The sequence below is a fragment of the Lolium perenne genome, chromosome 7 (genome assembly GCF_019359855.2).
Source record: "Lolium perenne isolate Kyuss_39 chromosome 7, Kyuss_2.0, whole genome shotgun sequence".
Lineage (NCBI taxonomy): Eukaryota > Viridiplantae > Streptophyta > Magnoliopsida > Poales > Poaceae > Lolium > Lolium perenne.
The window spans coordinates 56,556,200-56,578,710 of NC_067250.2; the positions used below are offsets into that span (position 1 = coordinate 56,556,200).

The following is a 22,511-nucleotide window of genomic DNA, read 5'->3' on the forward strand; positions in this document are numbered from 1 at the left end:
GGCGGCGGCATTTGCAGGACGGGGGAATTCCCGCCCTCGATGTGCGCGAGCACATTCGGGAGGGTGCGGCCAGGCGCGCTCCACCACCGGCGGCGACCGGCGGCGACCGGCGGCGTTGTTCCTTGCCGGAGGAGGAGGGCCATCATACGCGGTGAGTTCGCGCTCGTACCTGCGCCGGAAGAACTCGGTCCATGAGTCGTATGCGTCGGGGAAGAAGAGCGGCTCCGCGCGCTGCTCGTCGGTGAAAGTGGCGAGCACGGCGTCGATCTCCGCCTCCAGGGCAGCCCGACCCATTGGTGGCGGCGGGATCGACATGCCGCCCGCGCTTAGTCTCCATCCTCCCGGCGCGCGGAAGTTCGGTGGCGCCGGGTAGCCCGCGCTGTGGAGGAGCCATCCCTCCCATTGGTGGAGAGAGCGGCGGCCGAAGCCATTGTTGGCCGCACCGTCGTTCGCCATTGCTTGATCGCCGCTGGTTCGTTCGAGATCGCGGAAGATTTGGGGGAAAGCGAGCAAGGTGAATGTGGGGCAGGCACGGTAGTTCGGCGATAAATAGAGGTAGGCGTGCGTGATACCGAGGCAACGGCATTAACTCGCCGCGTGGAAGCTACGCGGCCGGCGAATACTGACCGGCGGCAGGCTTTTACAGCGCGCGGAAGACGATGCGATGAGGATGACGATCGGTGTCTCTCGCCGACAAGTTGGGGCCACCAGACGCGCGAGAAGTTTTCTCGGCGTTTCCCGCGCTTACGTTTCGTCCGGAGTCCCGAGCGCTCCCCGGGGGGCCGGGGATGGCCTGGGCTCTCCGGACGGATGAAAGGCCTATTCCGGACGAAAACGAGGAACCAGGGACGCGACTGGGCCGTTTTCGTCCATCCGGATGATAAAACGCGGTCCTGGGGGTCTCGTCGGGGAGACGGCTGGGATGCTCTAACAAGTAGGAGCCTATGTCTGGATGACGATTCATTTATACAATCCAATGAAGAAAGGCAATAATCAAGATCAACGGAAGACTAGGACTCGCAGGAGGTGAGGAAAGACGAAGCGGCAATGCCAGCCCTAGAACAGTTCCCAAAGTCCCAGGCGGCGGCACCCGCCGACCCGCGAGAGCGTTCCAGCCGCGAGCCTCTGCACACTCGCGCCCACACAAGTCTGGCAAGCTTATGATGGCCACCATCTAGGCCCCACGGTTTAACAACGCCAGGAATGGGGCCCGGACATTGAACCTGCTCCCGATGGTGGAAGACGACTAGACGAGTAGGCGTCAACAGCTTCTGAGGTTGCCCATGCTCGAAGCCGCCGACGCTGCCTCTGCCACTGGTCCGGTCGCAGCCGCCCGGGTTGGGAACTCATCACGTTATCTCTCTGTATGTTCACTTGAACTTGGTGCATGTTGTGTTAGTAAAGGTCGCATCTTCTATGTACATGTTCTGTTACCTACGTCATGGCATGACATTGTAGTGTTAACTAAGTTCGATCCTGGTGTATTGTTCGGCTGCTCTCACGTACGAGTTGCAGATTCTTCTATCTTCGCTCCATAGTGTCTACTGAATCTAGGTGAGTTTGGTTCTGAACATGTACTGACAATATCGCGTACCGGCGTGCAACTCCTCCTATTTTCCCCCTGTTGCTGGTACACTGGGTTCCGTCGTTACCACCACCATTTTTGGACTTGACTCTCCTGAGGAGGAGAACACCGTGCGAGCGACAAGCTTGGTAGCCTGCGAGCAGACCCCCGGCGAGTACAACCCCGACGCATCCGAGACGAGCTTGTCCATCGCTTAGGAACACTGTCCGACGACTTGCATCCACTGTCCTGCTCACCATCATTACCACGGAGGGCGGTCGTCAACGTTCTGTGCTTACCACATCGTCATAGAAGGTCCTCATGATCTGACCCTCCCGCTCGTCCCCGCCACTGGTACCGGAGGGGCAGTTGTGGTCGTTTAGTTGTTCAACCCGTAGCAACGCACGGGCATGCTTACTAGTAATATATCAAAAAAATTAGAAAAATAAAACTAATTCAATTCAAAATCTTAAAAATACAAATAATATATCAAAAAATTAAGAAAAGTAAAACTAATTCAATTCAAAATGTTAAAAATACAAATAGTATATCAAAAAATTCAGAAAAATAGAACTAATTCAATTCAAAATGTTAAAAATACAAATAATATATCAAAAAAATCAGAAAAATCCAATGTCTTCCCTCATCTGTCTTCCTGCCCCCCGCTTCCCACCAGTTCTTCCCGGTCACCTATGTCTTCCCACAAGTTCTCCCCGGCCCGTCTTCCCGCTAGTTCTTTCCCGCCTATGTCTTCCCGCCATTTCTTCACGCCTCTGTCTTCTCGCCTCTGTCTTTCATGGGTTTGCAGGAAAAAATCCCGAGGAGCAACTTCCGAAGATGCCGTAGGGCGTGTGCACCGACGACATCTTCGAGAAGTTGCGCCACGGGAGATTTTCCAACCCTTTACCCAACACTGTGAGAGGAGATGGAGTCTTTCATGGGCATGCAGGAAAATTTTCCCGAGGAGCAACTTCCGAAGATGTCGTAGGACGTGTGCACCGACGACATCTTCGAGAAGTTGCGCCACGGGAGATTTTCCAACCCTTTACTCCATCCATGGGGATGAAACTCTCCCTACCTGGTAGGTTGGCTTGTTGGTCTGCTTGCCAAGGCGTATCGATGCTCCTTTTATAGGCACGGCGCCGCTGCTGCTTTGTCTTGTTCCTCCGACAGGGCGTCGTGCGCTACATGCTTTATCTCATCGAGCAGTGCGTCCACCCACGCGTCCTTATCCTGCCGACAGCTTTAGTCACGGTTCCACCCTCCAGCCGGGACTAAAGCTTACCCAAACATCCTTATCCCACCGACAGTTTTCTTAGATGACACAAAAACCACATTTAGTCCCGGTTGCACCCACCAGCCGGGACTAAAGCTTACCCAGACGTGCTTATCCCACCGACAGTTTTGTTAGATGATACAAAACCACCTTTAGTCCCGGTTGCACCCACCAGCCGGGACTAAAGCTTACCCAAACGTCCTTATCCCGCCATTTCTTCCCTGTCTTCCCGCCTCTTTCTCCCCGCCTCCTGTCTTCCCGCTCCCATTTTCCCGCCATTTCTCACTACATATATGTAGCCCGGCTTGGCCAGCATTATCACATCTCTACAATCTCTCATCACTCTCTCATGGCTTCCACCGCACCCACTCTAACCTACCAGCAGGTGGAGGAGCTTTGCGCCTCGAACTACCCTTGCCCACCGGGCTACCGCATCCCCGCCGGCTGGAGCCTAAGCGCCGGAGGCGTGCCGGTCCCTCCCGTCCCTCAGGGTACTGCACGCCGGGCGGCCATCACAAACCACTACTACCTCGATCTCACGCCGGAGTAGCGGATGAATCCCCGCTGGCATCCCGATAACCAGCATACTTGGGACGCCTTCTTCATCAATCGGCGTGATAGGGCGCTCGCCAGGTATGAGGAGGACGGTCTGCCTCCTAGGAACTTCCATGAGGCCGGCCGTCGGCTATGGTGGTACGGCCGGACTCTACAGAGCGTCATGGACTACATCACGGCCGGCGATATCCCCCGCCTGCGCTACCCTCTGTTCGAGCCACGAGCGCCGCCCGACGACAGCGACGACGACAGCAGCGACGACAACGGCGGCAACTTAGAAGGCGACGACTACCAGTACAACAGCGGCGACTATGAAGACTATGAGTATGCATATTATACGCCTAGGCAGGAGTATGACTAAGTCACTCCAAATTTCATATGTATCATCAGTGGTATTTATGGCATGGCCAATCAATTTCGGCAATGCTAGATCCACCAAATCCCATGCAATTACGGCTCCTCTAGTCCTTTTCCTATTATACGCCTAGGCAGGAGTATGACTTAGTCACTCCAAATTTCATGTATCATCAGTGGTATCTCGAATCAATCGAATCATTCGAAAATGGACACCAAACACATCACAGATAATATAATTCACATGATCCATTCAACAAAGTTTGGTACAATAAATTATTACACGTCATTTCTTCCCTTGTGTCCCTGCTTGCTTACGATTGAGCCGTATCCATGGAGCATCCTCATCATTTAACTTAATGCTTGGGTCGGTGTTCACTTTGAAGGGCGGAATTTCACCAAACATATTATAATCTTCTGACATGTCTGTCTTGCCCTCCACTCCCACGATATTTCTTTTCCCTGAAAGAACAATGTGGCGCTTTGGATCATCGCATGATGTATTGATCGTTTTCTTATCTTTCTGTTTCCTCGGTTTGCTACTCATGTCCTTCACATAGAAAACCTGAGCGACATCTTTCGCTAGGACGAATGGTTCGTCAAGGTAACCAAGATTGTTGAAATCCACCATTGTCATTCCGTATTGCTGGTCCACCTTTACCCCACCTCCTGTTAGCTTGAACCATTTGCACCGGAACAAAGGGACCTTAAAGGAGGGTCCATAGTCAAGTTCCCATATCTCCTCTATGTAACCATAATATGTGACTTTTTGCCCATTCTCGGTTGCTGCATCAAAGCGGACACCACTGTTTTGGTTGGTGCTCTTTTTATCTTGGGCGATCGTGTAAAATGTATTCCCATTTATCTCGTACCCTTGGAAAGTCGTTATAGTCGAAGATGGTGTCTTGGCCAACATGTACAGCTGATCTACAACATGATCATCATTCATTAAATGTTTTCTCAACCAACTGCCGAAACCATTCCGGATGTCGGTCATTAGGGTCTTTCAAACGTTGCTGGTCCTGCCGTGCTTCCTTTGTATCATTTGTCTTTCCATACACGCCCAAGAAGCTTAGGAGGTTCACGCAAATATTCTTCGTAACATGCATCACATCGATTGCAGAGCGGACATCTAGGACTTTCCAATATTCTAGCTCCCAGAATATAGATTTCTTCTTCCACATGGGTGCGCGCCCGTCAGCTCCCTGCGGAACTGATTGTCCGCCAGGACCCTTTCCAAAGATGACTTTCAAATCCTTGACCATATCAAATACCTCAGCACCAGTACGTTCCGCAGGCTTCGGCCGGTGATCTGTCTTGCCGTTGTAATGCTTGCCTTTCTTTCTTACTGGATGAATTTTCGGAAGAAATCGACGATGCCCAAGGTACACGTTCTTCTTACAATTTGGCAAATATACACTTTCAGTCTCATGTAAGCAGTGCGTGCATGCATTGTATCCCTTATTTGACAGTCTGGAAAGGTTACTAAGAGCAGGCCAATCGTTGATGGTTACGAAAAGCAATGCTCGTAGGTCAAATTCCTCTTCTTTGTGCTCATCCCACACACGTACACCAGGTCTGCCCCACAACAGTAAAATTTCATCAACTAATGGCCTTAGGTACACATCGATGTCGTTGCCGGGTTGCTTTTGACCTTGGATGAGCATTGGCATCATAATGAACTTCCGCTTCATGCACAACCAAGGAGGAAGGTTGTAGATGCATAGAGTCACGGGCCAGGTGCTATGGCTGGAGCTCTGCTCGCCAAAAGGATTCATGCCATCTGTACTTAGACCAAATCTTATGTTCCTTGCGTCAGCTGCAAAATCTTTGAACTCTCTGTCGATCTTTCTCCATTGTGTTCCATCTGCGGGGTGTCTCAACTGCCCGTCCGACTTACGGTCCTCTTTGTGCCATCGCAACAACTTGGCATGCTCTTTTTTCCTGAACAGACGTTTCAACCGTGGTATTATAGGAGCATACCACATCACCTTGGCGGGAACCCTCTTCCTGGGTTTCTGGCCCTCAACATCGTCACCAGGGTCATCGCCTCTGATCTTATAACGCAATGCAGTGCATACCGGGCATTCATTCAAATTCTCGTATTCACCGCGGTAGAGGATGCAGTCGTTGATGCATGCATGTATCTTCAGAACCTCTAAACCTAGAGGGCAGACAACCTTCTTTGCTTCGTACGTACTGGCGGGCAACTCGTTATTCTTTGGAAACATATTCTTCAACATTTTCAGCAAGTTTTCAAATCCTGGGTCAGCTACACCTTCCTGTGCCTTCCATTTCAGCAAATCCAGTGTGCAGCCCAGCTTTTTCAGACCATTATCGCATCCGGGGTACAGCGACTTTTTGTGATCCTCTAACATGCGATCCAAATTCTCCCTCTCCTTTTCAGTTTCGCAGCTTCTCCGTGCATCAGCAATGGTCCGACCAAGATCATCAACGGGCTCATCACGTGCCTCTTCGTCACCTTCCCCTTCACCTTCCCCTTCACCTTCCCCACCTTCAGCATCCTCCATGAAAGTATCACCGAAATGATCAAGATAGTTGTCATCGATGAAATCATCCCCTTCTTCATCTTCTTCCATTATAACCCCTCTTTCTCCATGCTTGGTCCAACAATTATAGCTTGGCATGAAACCCTGCCAAAGCAGGTGCATGTGAACATCCCTTGAGGAAGAGTAACCCTTCTGATTCTAACAGGCAACACATGGACAGATAACAAAACCCCCCCTGCTTGTTCACATTAGCCACTACGAGGAAATCTTTCAAACCCGTAGTGAACTCGCCGGAGAGTCGGTTACCGTACATCCATTGCCGATTCATCTACATTATTATAATATAAAATATATAATTAACCATCATGCATTTGTTAAACTAATTAACTAACTACAAACAATAGAAATTAAATAATGAACTACACACATATGCATATTTTATCAATGACACATGAAAGGTTCAAGTTGCTAACCGCGATCGAGGAGGAAAAAATAAATGAGGAAGCTCAAGTGTGGCTCCGACACTTCATATCATGTTTGTTTCATGCTTTTGGGGCATTTCATCAAACACCTTGTGTGCATAAGATGAACCAAAAGCAAACCTAACACCCACTTGTGAAGTTTGTGAAGAGAATGGCTCCAAATGGCTAAGTGCTGGCTGCTGGATGGGTATATATAGGGGAGGGGCTTTAGTCGCGGTTGGCCTGGCAAACCGTGACTAAAGGTGCCCGAAGGCCTTTAGTCGCGGTTGGCCTGGCCAACCGCGACTAAAGCCCCTCACGTGCACCAGCTGGCCAGCGAGCGCCCTGGGCCCAGGCCTTTGGTCGCGGTTCTCCTCCCGAACCGCGGCTAAAGGTCCCATTAGTCACGGTTCCAAATATTTGGGGACTAATGGGGCTGGATGGAGGGCCCTTTTTCCACCAGTGATTTCAAAAGCCAAAGTAACCAAATACCACAATTAGTCTCGCTATATCCATCCAAAAGTTCAATGTCTACATTAAACATTTGATGGGTTCATTTCGTCTTGCCGGCGGAAGTCGATTTCATGAAGGATTAGGTTTTGGGAACTGAACTTAGACACGTCGTCTAATTGATCACACCTAGAAAGGTATACCACAAGTGTTTCCAAGACTATGTTATCGAGAGTTGCACTTCTACTCCCTACATCAAGAGTAATATTTAGAGGTTGTATACCACCGTTCTTGTAGTGTAGTAGAAATTATCAATGCTACCCTTCAGATCAGTAAAAAAAAAGGACATCCCACATCAAAGTGCTCACAGAAAAATAAACTACATATACAGCACTTAAGTTTGTGCACTATACAACATGTACGGTATCATTGATTCCACAGTGTGACAGTGGCTAGGTACAAAACAGATAGAATGAAAGAAAAGCTATCTACCAGTTATGATAGATATGGTCAAACTACTAGCACTGTATGGCTGAGTAGCAAGGGTTGCCTCTTCATTGCCTACACTTAAATTGAAATATGCTGGGTGCTTAGGCTCACTTAGGACCATAGTCTTGCTGCTTAGCATCGCAGCAACATCCAACATGGTCGGCCGATCAACTGCATTCTCTTGTACACACAACAGTGCAATGTTAAAGCACCTCATCACTTCCGTGGAGTGAATGGGAAGCAATGGCGCATCAACAAGTTCGATCCATCTACCCTCCTTAAATAATTGCCAAGCCTATATAAAAATTTATAACATAGTTAGATAGACCACCAATTAAACAAAAAAAATCATGTTGTTTAGATATCTGTGCACTCACATATCCAAGGAGATTGATGTAAGCTCCACATTGATGGTTACCAAAATTCCTTTTCCCGCTAAGGATCTCGAGAACTAAAACACCGAAGCTGAATACATCTGATTTGATTGAGAAGTGTCCCTGGGAAGCATACTCCGGAGCCATGTAGCCACTAAAACGATGTAACAATATACATCCAATTACTGTATGGTTGACATTTATTATAAGTGTTCAAAGACAGATCAATTGAATTGTAACTTACTATGTACCAACCACTCTTCTCGTAGTGTCACCTTCTGTGTTATCTGAGCAGAATATTTTTGCGAGTCCAAAATCTGAAATTTTAGGATTCATTTCATTGTCCAAGAGAATATTGCTTGGCTTAAGATCTCTATGTATCACGAGCAACCGAGAATGCTTATGAAGGTAAACAAGACCATGTGCTACTCCTTCAATTATTGCTACTTGTTTAGACCAATCCAGTAAAGCTCTTTTATTCCCATCTACACATCAATTACATATTAGTATAGCAGGAGAAAATGAACAAAAAAAATAGGCAATCGAAATATACTCAGAGATGTGAAAATAAATTATCAGTAATATTTAGTCGTTATGGTTCTTCAGCAGTATTTAAAGAAAAATAAGACATGAAAACATGTACCAAAAATGAAGAAATCCAGGCTTTTATTTGGCAAGTATTCATAGACCAATATTTTCTCCTCTTCCTGAGAGCAACACCCCAGCGAAAATAGGCACGCATGTTTTTGGATGTTCTTCCTTGAAAGGACCAATAGGGCTATCATCACCGGCTGGATTTTCTAGTATGGGCGACTGGAAATGCCTGGAAGTGTTCTTTCTTGTCAGCGAACACACAAAATATACGATGCCAACACTAGTTAGGTTTCCTTATTTTCCAATGTTTTAATTTGTGTCAACCATGGTTCAAACTATGCATGTTCTAAACTATGTCTTAGTTTGTGTAAACCATGTTCTGAATTATGTATTAATTTGTGGAATGTTTCTTCTCTATTGAAATAAAAAATGCAAAAAAAAGTATTTTAATGTTTAAAAAGTTTGGGACGGTGTTTGGGGGATGCGGCTGCGGAGCGACGTCCCCCAAACGCGACACGAACAATACACGTTCCCCAAACATTCGATCCGGCGCCGTTTGGGAGACGCTGTTGGAGATGTTCTTAGCTTCCTCCACCAATATGACCACTAAGAGCATGAGCTCATCCTCCTCGCTAGCACCTCCGCCACCCCTATCATATATTTTTATAAAGTGGATATATTAATATCAAGATAATATTAATTACACCCGGACTCCACACCAACAGGATATCGAGAGCCAGTCAAGATGTCAATAAAACAACTCTATCACACTTTAGCATCAAACACCAATGGTGGTAATACGATGGTAACAGTCTACAGTGAGGGGCTCAAACAACGACAGAAGGGGACGATGCACGACCCTGACGTTGTTAGATCCTACCACCGAGATCGGTCATGGGTTTTCGCCTCAATGTCTTCATCAAGGGTAGCCCACCCAGTTTTAGTTTTCACGTAATACCAAGCTAAATTTTCTTCACAAAGTGTGCTATGGCTCGAGGTCTCCACCTTGGCAAATACACGCTCAAGCTTATGCTAGGGCTTCAGGTCTGTTTCTTTCAGCCGGACGGAATTATGAGGGTCCAATGTAAATCTTTTTCATCTAGTAACTCATATTCCATATTACTACCTTTGTTCCAAAATTTTAGTATTTAAACCAAAACATATTTATATTTAGAAATGGAGGGTATACTTGTACCTTAGCAGCCCATGCTTCTTTACTAGAAACCATCTTTGGGATGCTAAAAGCCCAACTGCACACAGACAACCCCGACCTAGAACTGGAAACCATCTTTGGGATGCTAAATTTACAAGCATGTCAAGGTGGGCAAAACCAACCTAGGTGTAAATATAATTGGACCATACAAAAGCTAAAATCAGTTATTATTGCTACCATCCACTCCAGAAGCTCTTATTAAACATTCCACAATGTGGAGACTCAGCTCATGGAGCTTTTCGTCTCCACTCTCAAAACTGCAAGGACAGAAAAAATTAAAGAGGTGCACTCTACAACGCAGCATCTCTATATCTGAGCACCAAGCTCCAACATCAAGGTGTGGTTCGACGCATCGCTTCCAGGGCCGCTGAACTGGATGGGACCTGTGTGGTAAAAGAGACCAATGAGTTAATTTGGTTTCTTTAGCTGTTATAGTTATTTCTGGCAATCTCCTCACTACATACCAGGGCTGATGTATCTGTTCTTGATGGCCCATTCATCTCGCATGGAAGCAAACTTCTTGAATGGTGCAGCTGAAAATTGAAGATTGAAGAAATAAGATTATCGTACATGGACATAAGTGGCCTAATTGTTAGTAAAGGAACAAAAAGTGTGCATACCATCAAGTTCCACCATAGCCTTCTTGATCACTGGCTTGAACTTGCCTGTTCACAGAGAGAACGTATGAGGTTAAATTGTGACACTATTAGTACAGGAATATAAGAAGATAAATTTATAACCTTTCTCAACAAGTCAAAAAAGCTTTGTTGCAAATAATCTTCATGTTGAAGGAAGAAAACCCCTAAATGCAAAAAAAGAAGAAAATTACCATGTCGCCTCTCAACATCCATCAACGCAGTCAATGGAGTTCCTCCAACGGTCCATTCTTCCACAGGAGCAGCAAGGTTACCAACCTAAGTCAGCAGAAAAAAACAAAGGTAAAACTCAAATCATGGAACATTATCATATTCTGCTTCATTTGTTTAACTTCTATGCCATAACCCCAGTGCCGAATATGAGGTGGAAACTGGAAGGAATTTATGACAGAGATTGCATGATTGAGAAATGGGTCAATACAGAATTGAGAAGGTATAAACAATGTAAATACGCCTCCAGAAAGACAGTTAATCTGGGTTCAATGCACAAGCATCTATGAAGTAATGTGACACGAAAATACAGCAAGCATACCGAAGAAATAAGTCCTGTCTTTCCAAATTGGAGAAGAGCCCCAGCACCATAGCCTAATGCATAGCAGTAGCTAGAATCAAAATTGGTAGGAAGGCCGCATCTTCCTTCATATCTGCAATATTAAATAGCAACAGCAATGAGAGAGTGTTGGTTAACTTGGAAAATGGGAATATATTATATATACTTACCCAAAGAAGTGAGACTGGCCTCTGAAATGTGCAGAGTATTTCCCTGCAGCTCTTCTCTTCTCCAATTCAGTTTCAACCATGGCAATAAGCATCTTCTCAGTTTCAATTTTCGCAACCTAAAAACAGAATATTCAACGTTAGTCAGTTCCACAGAACTATACAAAGGTAATGGTTCAACAATTTTCCCTATTTATACCTGAACATTGCCATGTGGATCTCTTTCAAGCAAAAGCTGCTCCTGAATGGTGTTAGGCAGGAAGTCAAACAGTTGCCTAGATTCTGGTTGAAGCTTGCTTTTCCAAGCACCTGCCTCATCAACAACATCATGTGCCAAAATTTCATTCAATTCTGCAATGAGCTTTTGAACCTGTAGAAGACATATAATGGTATTGGTAACACAGCCGGTGAAAATAAAATGCAAAAAAGCGTAAAAAATATGTCAAACCTCTGGAATGAAATCAATAAGTCCCTCTGGGATAAGGATAACTCCATAGTTGTAACCAAGTTCTGCACGTTTGCAGATAACATCGGTAATGTAGTCTGTGACTTGCTTGAGTGTTTCCTTCTTCTCAGCAACCTACATGAATGCATCAAAAATAATGAAACAAATTATTGACAGACATTTCACCAAAATAGATTATGCAACCTATAGTTCCAGAAACTTTATCTTAGAACAAAACAGTGTGAGCTACATACATGACCTGAAGTTTGGTAGAAAAAGATGAAACTCAAGAGTGCATTACATTAAATATGGGTAATCTAACTAGAAAAAGGCTGGAACAAGATGGTGCTAGTTCAACTTAGAATGAGTGTTCCTAACCTCTTCGCCAATGAGTGAAACGTTAGGGTGTGTTTGCAGAGCACACTCTAATGTAATGTGAGAAGCAGCACGCCCCATAAGCCTCACAACTGAATGGACATAACAAAGACATGTTAGGGAGTGGATAAAAAATAATATAAATGTAATAAAATGGATCATCTAACTGTTTGCAGTATCAAACATTCATGAGAATATTGGTATCATGGATTATGTAGGCTTCCAGTGTGCCATACAGCGCTGCCATGAGAATGTTGGCATTGTAGATATGGCTTAGAAGATAGAAAGGATCGATTCAACCAAATGTTACAACACCAAACAAGTTTCTCAAAAGTAATTATGATTAAAAAATGCTGAAGTTGCAGTTACGGGGTTTATGTATGTTGTAGAGCTTTACGGGGCTGTTTGTGAATGTCAAGAATCTGACAACTCTGTTCTAAATTTAATTAAGACAATGAATAACTGAATACAGTCTGATTTTAGGGTTATGTGCTTCAACAGTACTGGTAAATTTTGGTTGTTGGCACTTAGCAACCATGACAACTTCATCTATTTACCTATTTTCGACTCTTGGGCACTTTGTGTAAACAACTGATAGAGAAACTTACAGTGGTAGTATTTGCCTGTTGACCGAGCATCAGTCATCACATTGCCAATCATTTCAGAGTATATCTGCAAAGTAGAATATAGATTGTCATGACATCATACTAGATCTCCATATGGGTGAAATGTTCTAATTTCACGCAGAGAATGACATGAGCAAGAAATGACCTACTCCGGTAGCTTGGGGAACTTTGGTGTACATATTCAATACATGCTGATGCACGGGATACCGGCAGTATTGGGATAGTTCGGTTTTCAAATATAAATAAAATAAATCCAAGTGGAAATCCTTTCATTTCAAGAACAAGCCAAGACAAGATCCATGCACACACTACAACCCTAGCAACAGTCTTCTCATGCTCCATAGTTGTCTATCCAATCTAACTGATCTGATAAAATGTTATAGTAGTTCTGGTCTACTGAAAGCATGATTTTTTATTTGGTTGACTATCATTTACTAATTTACATGAGTGCAATAGATTTTAAGATCGGTCCACTTTGTTAGTAAGTTATATTTTATCTTTCCACCCCTTAATGTGTCGCTGCATCAGTGTAATATAAATTGAGCAATCTATTCTATAATTTGCAGATGAGGGATTGATGGATAAGAACAGAACAACAAATACCTTGCAAGCAGTGTCAAATCCAAAGCTTGTTGGGACCTCCTTGCATTTAAGATCTCCATCAATGGTCTTGGGGCAACCAATAACACGAGTCTTCAAATTCCTTCCCCTGTGACGTAAAAAAATCATGACTTAGAAACTATTGTCAGCAGATACTCTGTTTCATATTATAAGGTGTGAATGCAAATCTATTGATGTTTTTCCTTGTTTGCCCTTACTTTCTCACAAACTGATGCTGGTATTTAAGTATGTGTAACATGGTCATTTGATCTTCTCTATCTCTTAGTTTTATAAGCGCCTAAATCTTTGTGCCCACTCAGAATATGCATTATAATTTGGAACGGAGGAAGCAAATATCAATGTAGCATAGAAGGTAACAACTAAAATCCATATTGAGCTCTTACTAGTTTGTTATGGCCTAATAATTCAAGACAAAAATGTAGACAATCAAGAAAAGACGTTACAGCATTGTAGAATCAAAATAAAAAGATTTAACAGTACAAAGCTTCAGGTATTGATAGCAACCAAATAAAATCCTCTAGGTCAAGCAAAAGAACGAGTTATGGTTTTAGCAGCCAACCTGAAGTATTCACCAAGGAGGCATGCGTTAGTGTTTGAATCATCACCGCCAATGACAACAAGTCCATCGAGATCAAGTTTGGTGACCGTGTCTTCAGCTTGCTTGAACTGCAGAAACACCAAATAGAATTAAAATCACAAGATAACAAGATATCGAGTAAAGAAAGGGAATAGAGGATTCAGTAAGCATTTCCGCATAGGCGCACTGAAAGACAGACCTGCTCTGGTGTTTCAATCTTGTCCCTTCCACTGCAGATCATATCAAATCCACCCTGTTGAACAAAAAGAGGAAAGTTGAAAACGCATCACCAGAGAGTAATTAAAGGACGTTGTGGCCAACAGTACTTTCTTCCATGGTTTACACAAGAGTGAACACACTTTTGATTTTTGAAATTTCAAATAAGACATGCTCGGCAACAAAGGTTATGGGTGCCATACCTGGTTCCTGTAGGGGTAGACGAAATCCGCATTGAGCTCGACGTACTTGCCCTTCATGACCCCAGCTGGGCCTCCCTTGAATCCGTACATGGTGCTGCCCTTGGCACGTTCTTGCAGGTAATCTGGTCATGACAAATTAAAAGTCAACGGCAAGAAAACTTCAGGAGACCCCCTGAAAACAACACAGTCTGGCAAGATCTACGAGTGTGCAACTTCAGTGTCGAAGCTCAGTTAAAGATACACCAGTTTTAACTGAGTAACAAATATTTCACAGCCGTCCTCAGATCTTCCAGCACGGAAGAGAGACTAGCTATCACTCATATCAAACACACCACAATTCAACTAAAATCGTCTCTGCTAGAGTGCTATTGCTAAAACTGGGCTTCTGCGGATTTCATTAAGCGGACAGAGAGGTGTGAGATCAGACGCACTCACCAAAGATGCCGCAGATGACATTGTGGCCGCCTGGCGCCTGGCCGCCGGAGAGCACGACGCCGATCTTGAGCGGCTTGGTGGCGACCGGCTGGGCCGAGGGCACCACGGCCGCGGACGGCTGGCCGTACAGGTTGGGGAAGAGCTTGGCGATCTCCTCTGCAAAACAAACAGATCGGGCCCGGCCCAGCACCCGTCGTCAAATCTCGAGTTAAGCATGCAAATCCGGACCAGCCCGCGATGCGCGGGGAGGGCGAGATCCGGAGAGGAGGGCGTTCATTGGTGCCACTCACCGGGGTTGCCCGTGGCGGAGCTGGCGGCCCCGTCGGCGAGCGTGAAGTGGGAGCGGAGGACGGAGGGGAGGGGCAGCGCGTGCGCGATGCGGCTCGTCTGCACCTCGCTGTACACTGAGGCGAGGCGCCCGGGCGTCGGCCCGTTGGCCGAGGCCCCGTTGGAGGTGGCCACCGCGGCGGCCGCCATGCGATGCGATGCGCCGGCGAGGGTGGTGACGCGAGATTTGGAGGAATATGCTTTTGGGCGGAGAGACGGAGGCAGGTGAGTCGGGTGGGCGCCGGGCGTGTCGCGGCGGGGTTTTATGATGTGCGACGAGATCGATGTGGTCTGCTGGTGCGCTGCCCCTTTTGCGGGTTCGCCCCTAGGTTCGTGGCCGCCTGACCTAAACTTAGCAGACGGTATTGGAGTACCCTCCAAGAAGAACTCTCAACATCAGCTCCCTAGCAAGTTTTTACAAAGTTTGCACCTGCCGCCTACGATACATGAATTGTATGTTTCCTCCTTGAGTTAATCAATAGCATCAAACCACCACTTTTCAACTCAAATTTACCAAACACCACCACTTTACAATTTGTGGGACATAAAACCACCACATTTTGCTAAGATTTTTCAAAAAAAAAAAAAACATTAAACATGAATTGACACGAAATCTAGCAGGTGGGACCCACCATAAGATTAAAAAATAATGAACTCGCTGACGTGGAGAGAGGGGCCCGTTTGTCAGTCCAGTTTAAGAAATAAAAAAACAATATCATAAAATAGGGAGGCTCTCCCATGACCACAAACCGGAGCCTAAAACTGATCCGTGCAGGCTATGGCGCCGCCTCCCCTAGCCTCCGGCGTCGGACACCCCGCATCCAGCTGCAGGCCCACCTTGCCTCCCCCTCCAGCCCTCCAACCACGTCGTCATCTCCGTACATCATGCAGGTCGCGCAAGGCTCGCCACCGTAGGTGCTCCATGTGGACCCTCTGTCCACATGAGCAATTTCATTAGTTTTTTTGCCACATCGTCACTTACAGCGGGCCCAACTAGTCAGAAACAGTGTCAATTTGGGATCAAGTCGCCTTTAGTGTTTTCTGCTAACAACTTAACAAATTGTGGTGGTTTTTTGTCCTGTAAACGTAATGTGGTGGTGTTTGGTAAGTTTCAACTATAAAGTGGTGGTTTATGCTATTAACTCTTCCTCCTTTGATAGTTGAACACATGCTAGTGGCAAAAGCATTTGGAAAGATATGTGCATGTATTGAGAACCTTGTTGTGGATGGCTAGGAGGTTCGTTGTACCATCAGCTCACTAGAGTTTAAACCTCCCGTTTTAAGAGTTATGTGTTTCATAAAGTGAAATATCTTTTCGATACGAGATGCTGTTCCTATCGTTAGTGAGACATACGCGGTAACTTTGTCAATTTAAGACTCGATCCATCGGCTTGGTCTTTTGAAGATGTTTATAGAATAGGTAGGTAGGATGTGTACATGTATTTATAGAGGTGATGTATTTTTAGACAAAATGAATATATTAATATCGTGAAGATATCAATTACACCTAGCATCTGCAGCAATGCAGTGCTCTAATGGAAATACGAATGCATACAACTAAAAAGAACTATTACGGAAAAGAAAAATTCCGCTACACTAGTCTTCCTTGTAGCAGCTGACCGAAACCACCAAGACATCACCAGAAATCCATATTCCCCAAAAGCGACGCCTTAAAGAAGGGAATGGTGCACAAGCATCGGCATCACCCTGATCATAGATCATAAGTTTTCACCCATGAGAGAGTTCATGCTCACAAAACAATATCTTCAACAAGACCATTGACAGGCACAATCAATTAAGGTAAGACCTTAAATTTTCATCCTACAAGTTTAGGCTGTGAATTTCTCCTAGGTTGTCGCCACCACTTGTGATGCCGCTGCTCCAAGTTTAGAGGTGGGTGTATGTGGGTGTCTATTGTGTTTCTAGAAAATTGTGGACATATGGTTGATGCGACCAGAGACCTTCATGGCGTAGCTAATGCAAGTTTTAGTTTGACCAGAGACTTTCAGTATTTATTTTATTTCCCTTTTCCTAGAGGGCAAGCACAGAAATGGAAACCAATTGGATGGAGCTTGGAAAGAAATGTTTCGGCCGCGTTCACTAGGGTAACATGAATTGTATGTTTCCTCTTTTGATTGTTGAACACATGACGGTGGCAAAAGCATTTGGAAAGATATGTCGATGTTGGGAGAGCCTGGCCTTGAATGGCTAGGAGATTCCTTGTACCATCACCCCGCTAGAGTTTAAACCCCTGGTTCGACACCTTGTGTTTCATAAAGCAGGATGTTTTTCATTGTCTCATTAATAGTGAGACGTCTATCTTAACTTCGCTAATCTAAAACCTGACTAGTCGATTCAAACTTTTGAAGTTGTCCATGGAGTATGCCCATAGGGTGTGTAACATGTGTACTGTGCTTATAAGCGTGAGTGCATGTGTGTGTACGTGAGTATATGTATTCATACTGGGTATCTAAAACGAAACGGTACGGTAGGAGAGACCTGGACGAGGCGATTCTAAGGCGGCGCTAAGAACCCATCTAGGGTTTCGTCTCTCTCGCCGACGACGCTGCTGGTCCGCTCCGCCTCCGATGGCCTTAGGGCCTTGAGGTGTGGCGGACGGCAGCCTCTCGCCGGCGGGAAGGTTTTTGTTTTTTTGTTTAGCTTATTTTTCAGTGTCTTCTTCGGGATGGTGAGGCGACGGCTACATCGATGTCAGAGTAAGGTCCTCCCCACCCTATCCTCGCTCCGGTGGTGCGTCTAGCACCAGCGGAGGGCGCGTGGAGTCGTCTGTCCGGCGGATCTCCTGGGATCCGATCGGTTTCTATGTTCATTGGTGTGATTTCGGATCAGTCTCTTCTGATCTACAATTGTCATTATTGGCGACGGTTGCTGCTCTGGTGCGCTGGTTCTTTGAAGCCTTAGCACGACAACTTCCTGTATGTCTACTACAACAAGCTCTACTATGACAAGGTTTGCCTGACTCCAGTGATAGAGGGGCGAGGACTACGGCGCGCCTTCGGCTCGCGCTAGTGTTTGTAGTCATCGCTAGGTGGTCCAATAGCCTCTTTGTATTTTTTATTACTTTTAGGATTTTTTGTACTACTGTTGATGATTATTAATAGATCGGTCAAATTTTCGCAAAAAAATATTGGGTTTCTAAAAGAACTTGCCGACATGTGGTTGATACGACCAAAGACCTCATGACGTAACTAATGCAAGATTCAATTTGACCAGAGACTTTTCCGTATTCATTCAGTTCAAAAAAGGGGACTTTCGGTGTTTTTTTTTCCAAAATGGGAAGCACCAAAACGGAAATCAATTGGATGGAGCTTGGAGAAAAAAATGTTTCGTCCGCGTCCACTAGATCATACGATCGTGATTGCGTATATAGAGGTTTTGATGGGTACGTACATGCATTTGGCAGGACCTACGACGCCCACTCGCGTACGTTGTGGCGGCGTTTTTGTCGACCTTGGCCTGCCTGTCTCTTGCAACCTCGGCCGGCCGTGGTATTTCGGCTCCATGTCGCTGCCGATCTGCTGCTGCTGGTGGTTTTTCTGAGTGCGGCGGGTGGCCCCGACTTGACACTCTTCAAGCTCGACACTGATCCGATCTTTGGATAGTTCGATTGATTGGATCGGGGCGTCTTTGGTTACCTGTTTCGGATAGCCAGCCAGACCAGCCGCAAGGCAACATCGCCACCGGCTGTCCTTCGCTTTCATTACATGGACCTGGATTACCTCTAAAGATGTAGCAACAGAGCTTTTTCAGCTAGTTTTAGTTCGCGATTGAATCACGAGTTGTGCCGCCATCCACCTTCGGTCGCGCAGTCGCTCTGCACTATTCGCTGGCCGCATCAGCTGCCCAGTCGCGCCACAACATCGCCGGCCATCGATCAAGAACAAGAACACAACGGACGAGTTTGGTAGGTTGGGAGTCATTTGGCTCGGGTCGGCCAGCAAAAATCGGTCATTTGGTTGCATATAAAAGCTTCACGTTGTGGCTCAACCAATTCTCAAAGCACCTCTACGATAGGTCTGGAGAAACATCCGAACCGGCAGTTTCCAGCGAGCATGTCCTGTTGTCGTGCCATTTTACACGCTCTTGTGCAACGGTTGCACGCGTGGAGAAGCGAGAGACACCGCGTTGTCTTGGTCCTCGCTCCCCACTTCCAGGCACCGGTTCCCTCCTCTCTCCCCATTCACTCCTCTCATTGACAGTCACCGCCATGTCACATCAACCGCCGCCATGGCCTCCTCGCCTCCTCGCCTCCTCCGCCGCCTTCCTCTCCAGCGCCGACAGATCCAGCCGTCCGGTCGACGGCCACGAGGTCCAACGAGCGGCGCAGATCGATGTTGGTCGCGTGCCGATGTTGAATCGGCCGTCGCCTTTCGTGAATACGAGGCTCGCCGGCATGGTAACTCGCAGCGTCGCCGTCGTCGCTCTTCAAGCCGCCGGGATTTGACCGGGGGATCCCTCGACAACGGGGTTTTTTACCCCCTCCCCAGTAGGGTTTCCGACAGCGAGGGCGGTCGCAATGGCGGCAGGTGCACCGGGCTCCAGCGAGGGTTTCCTTGAAGAAGCTCGACTTGTCGAGAAGTTGTTTACGATAAAGTTCAAAGAGTTGACTACGATAAGATTAGATCTTCCGTAGCGATGCTTATAGTCTATGTGGATTATTCTAGTAATCGCTACATATTTCTTTTATGAGATATGCTAGTAGGATGGCAAAATACATTACTTAACAGAAGTGTGTATTAAAGCTGTATACAAGATACAACTGAGAGTTTTGCTAGTCCGTAGAATACTAAAAAGGTATACAAACTTCACTGGATGAAGTGAGTATCACGGAGTTGGAATCTTCACCGGATGAAATAGTCAAAGAGTTTTTGATTTCATCAAAAACGATGAAGATGCTTGCATTTGCAAGAAATTAAGTGGGAGTGCTGAGACATATTTATAATACTTTATGTAAATGACATATAGTTGATTATAAATAATGTAATCATGTGATTAGAAGATTTCATTGAGAATTAATTTCAATGAAAGAATATGAACTGAAACATATTTAGTGTCAAGATCTATGAAGATAGATTGAAACACATAATAAGTTTAAGTTAAAGTACATAGAATGAATATTGAAGTAGTTCAATATAAAAATATTAAGAAGGTGTTCTTTTCCATGTAAAGGTTTAAGAAGACTTGAGTGTATTTGACACTCGATGAGTAAAAACACATGAGTGATTTTAGATCACGAATAATATGTACAAAATTAGATGTCATGTGCTCTAAAGAGTTAGGAGCATATACCAGAATGATTCATGTGATGATCATTGGACGACAGTAAGAATATCCCTGAGTGCTTTAGAAGAACCAAGGATGTATATAGTTTTATATGGGGTAATGACAAACAAATCGCTGCAAAGATGTTGCACCGATATTAGTTTGGTCACATATAAAATCTCAATTAGGCTAAGTGTTGTTTGAAAGGTAGCACAATGAGCTAGAAGAAGTCTATGCTAGATTTAGATGAGTTTTAAATATTGTGACGGATTCTACAAACGAAGGTAGAGTATGTCATTGTTTTGACAATGACTGAGGATGTTAAGTTGAGAAGTTCTTTGAGAACTTGGTGTAGTTCCGATAGTGTCAGAACTTTGAAGCTATATTGTGTGTGACAATATTAGTGACATATTTCAGACCGCGGAATTAAAGTTCCACCAGAAGACTGAACATATATGATTAATGCCGACTCATTTGGAAAATGAGTGATGCATGAAGACGCAAATGAATTGCAAAATACATACGTTTCTGAGTGTGTCAGATTCGTTGACTGAAATCTCACCCATGAGCAAAACATGATAAGCACCAGAAGGCCAAGGTGTTATATCTTTACAAATGTAAACTAGATTATTGACTCTAGTGCAAGTGGGAGACTGTTGGAGATATGTCCGAGAGGCAATAATAAATTAGTTATTGTTATATCTTAGTGTTCATGATATATGTTTACACTCCATGCTATAATTGTATTGACCGGAAACATTAATACATGTGTGTTGTGTGAACAACCAGAGTCCCTAGTAAGCCTCTTTAACTAGCTTGTTGATTAATAGATGATCATGGTTTCCTGATCATGAACATAGGATGTTATTAATAACAAGATCATATCATTAGATGAATGATGTGATGGACACACCCAAATAAGCATAGCATAAGATCACGTCATTAAGTTCAATTTGCTATAAGATTTCGATACATAGTTACCTAGTCCTTCGACCATGAGATCATGTAAATCACTTATACCGGAAGGGTACTTTGATTACATCAAACGCCACTGCGTAAATGGGTGGTTATAAATATGGGATTAAGTATTCGGAAAGTATGAGTTGAGGCATATGGATCAAGAGTGGGATTTGTCCATCCCGATGACGGATAGATATACTCTGGGCCCTCTCGGTGGAATATCGTCTGATTAGCTTGCTGATACGTCCAAAACGTATCTACTTTCCCGAACACTTTTGCTATTGTTTTGCCTCTAATTTGTGTATTTTGGATGCAACTAACACGGACTAACACTGTTTTCAGCAGAACTGTTCTGGTGTCTCGTTTTTGTGCAGAAATCCAACTTTCAGGAAAATCCTCGGAATTTATGCAGAAGGTCCTATTTTCCCAGAATATTGGCGGAGCCAGAAGGGTAAGCCAGGTGGGGGCCCGAGGGCCCCACACCATAGGCCGGCGCGGCCCAGGAGGGGCCCACGCGGCCCTATGGTGTGGTGGCCTCGGTTAGCCCCCGACGCCCTCCTTCGAACTATTTATTGCCTTCGACCTAAAAACGCACGAAGAAAAGTCGAAGTCGCCAGAAAGCCTCCAGAACGCCGCCACATCGCGAAACTCCGTCTCGGGAGCCAGAAGTCTCCGTTCTGGCACTCCGTCGGGATGGGGAATTGGAGGAGATCATCGCCATCATCACCACCGACGCCTCTCCATCAACCAGCCATGTTTCCCCCATCCATGTGTGAGCAATTCCCCCGCTGTAGGCCGAAGGGGATGGTAGGGATTGGATGAGATTGGTCATGTAATAGCATAAGATTGTTAGGGCATAGTGCCTAGTGTCCGTAATTGGTACTTTGATGATATTGTTGCAACTTGCTATGCTTAATGCTTGTCACTAGGGCCCGAGAGCCATGATCTCAGATCTGAACATGTTATTATTTCATCATGATATTCATTGTTTATGGTCTTACCTGCAAGTTGTATACACATGTCGCTGTCCGGAACCAATGGCCCCGAAGTGACAAGAATCGGGACAACCGGAGGGGATGGTAGTGATGTGAGGATCACATGTGTTCACGGAGTGTTAATGCTTTGCTCCGGTACTCTATTAAAAGGAGTACCTTAATATCCAGTAGATTCCCTTGAGGCCCGGCTGCCACCGGCTGGTAGGACAAAAGATGGTGTGCAAGTTTCTCATTG

At 45.4% G+C, this 22,511-nt stretch overlaps 1 protein-coding gene and 1 non-coding gene across 2 annotated transcripts; both read right to left on the minus strand.

The window, feature by feature from the left end:
• Nucleotides 1-7,534: 7,534 nt before the first annotated feature.
• LOC127313200 (uncharacterized) lies at nt 7,535-8,626 on the minus strand. Its single transcript, XR_011749568.1, has 3 exons — nt 8,278-8,626; nt 8,037-8,187; nt 7,535-7,954 (listed from the first exon to the last, which is right to left on the minus strand). It is a non-coding gene; the product is annotated as an uncharacterized protein (transcript).
• A 1,364-nt stretch (nt 8,627-9,990) lies between these two features.
• On the minus strand, nt 9,991-15,289 carry LOC127317428 (pyrophosphate--fructose 6-phosphate 1-phosphotransferase subunit beta). The gene is made up of 16 exons (XM_051347988.2): nt 15,002-15,289; nt 14,712-14,867; nt 14,277-14,398; nt 14,057-14,110; nt 13,840-13,946; nt 13,263-13,368; nt 12,642-12,705; nt 12,037-12,125; nt 11,662-11,793; nt 11,413-11,583; nt 11,217-11,332; nt 11,029-11,140; nt 10,670-10,754; nt 10,461-10,505; nt 10,305-10,373; nt 9,991-10,223 (listed from the first exon to the last, which is right to left on the minus strand). Exons 1-16 carry the CDS (start codon nt 15,186-15,188, stop codon nt 10,147-10,149), a joined length of 1,692 nt encoding a protein of 563 aa, XP_051203948.1. The 5' UTR covers nt 15,189-15,289; the 3' UTR covers nt 9,991-10,146.
• Nucleotides 15,290-22,511: the final 7,222 nt, after the last annotated feature.

What these genes read in the sequence shown, in the direction of transcription:
- LOC127317428 (XM_051347988.2), bottom strand. Translation starts at nt 15,188, where the DNA reads ATGGCGGCCGCCGCGGTGGCCACCTCCAACGGGGCCTCGGCCAACGGG. An exon ending in CTCCTTGGTGAATACTTCAG is followed by an intron (nt 13,369 to 13,839) that starts GTTGGCTGCTAA and finishes TTTACGTCACAG; the next exon opens with GGGAAGGAATTTGAAGACTC. An exon ending in GGCCAGTCTCACTTCTTTGG is followed by an intron (nt 11,141 to 11,216) that starts GTAAGTATATAT and finishes TTAATATTGCAG; the next exon opens with ATATGAAGGAAGATGCGGCC.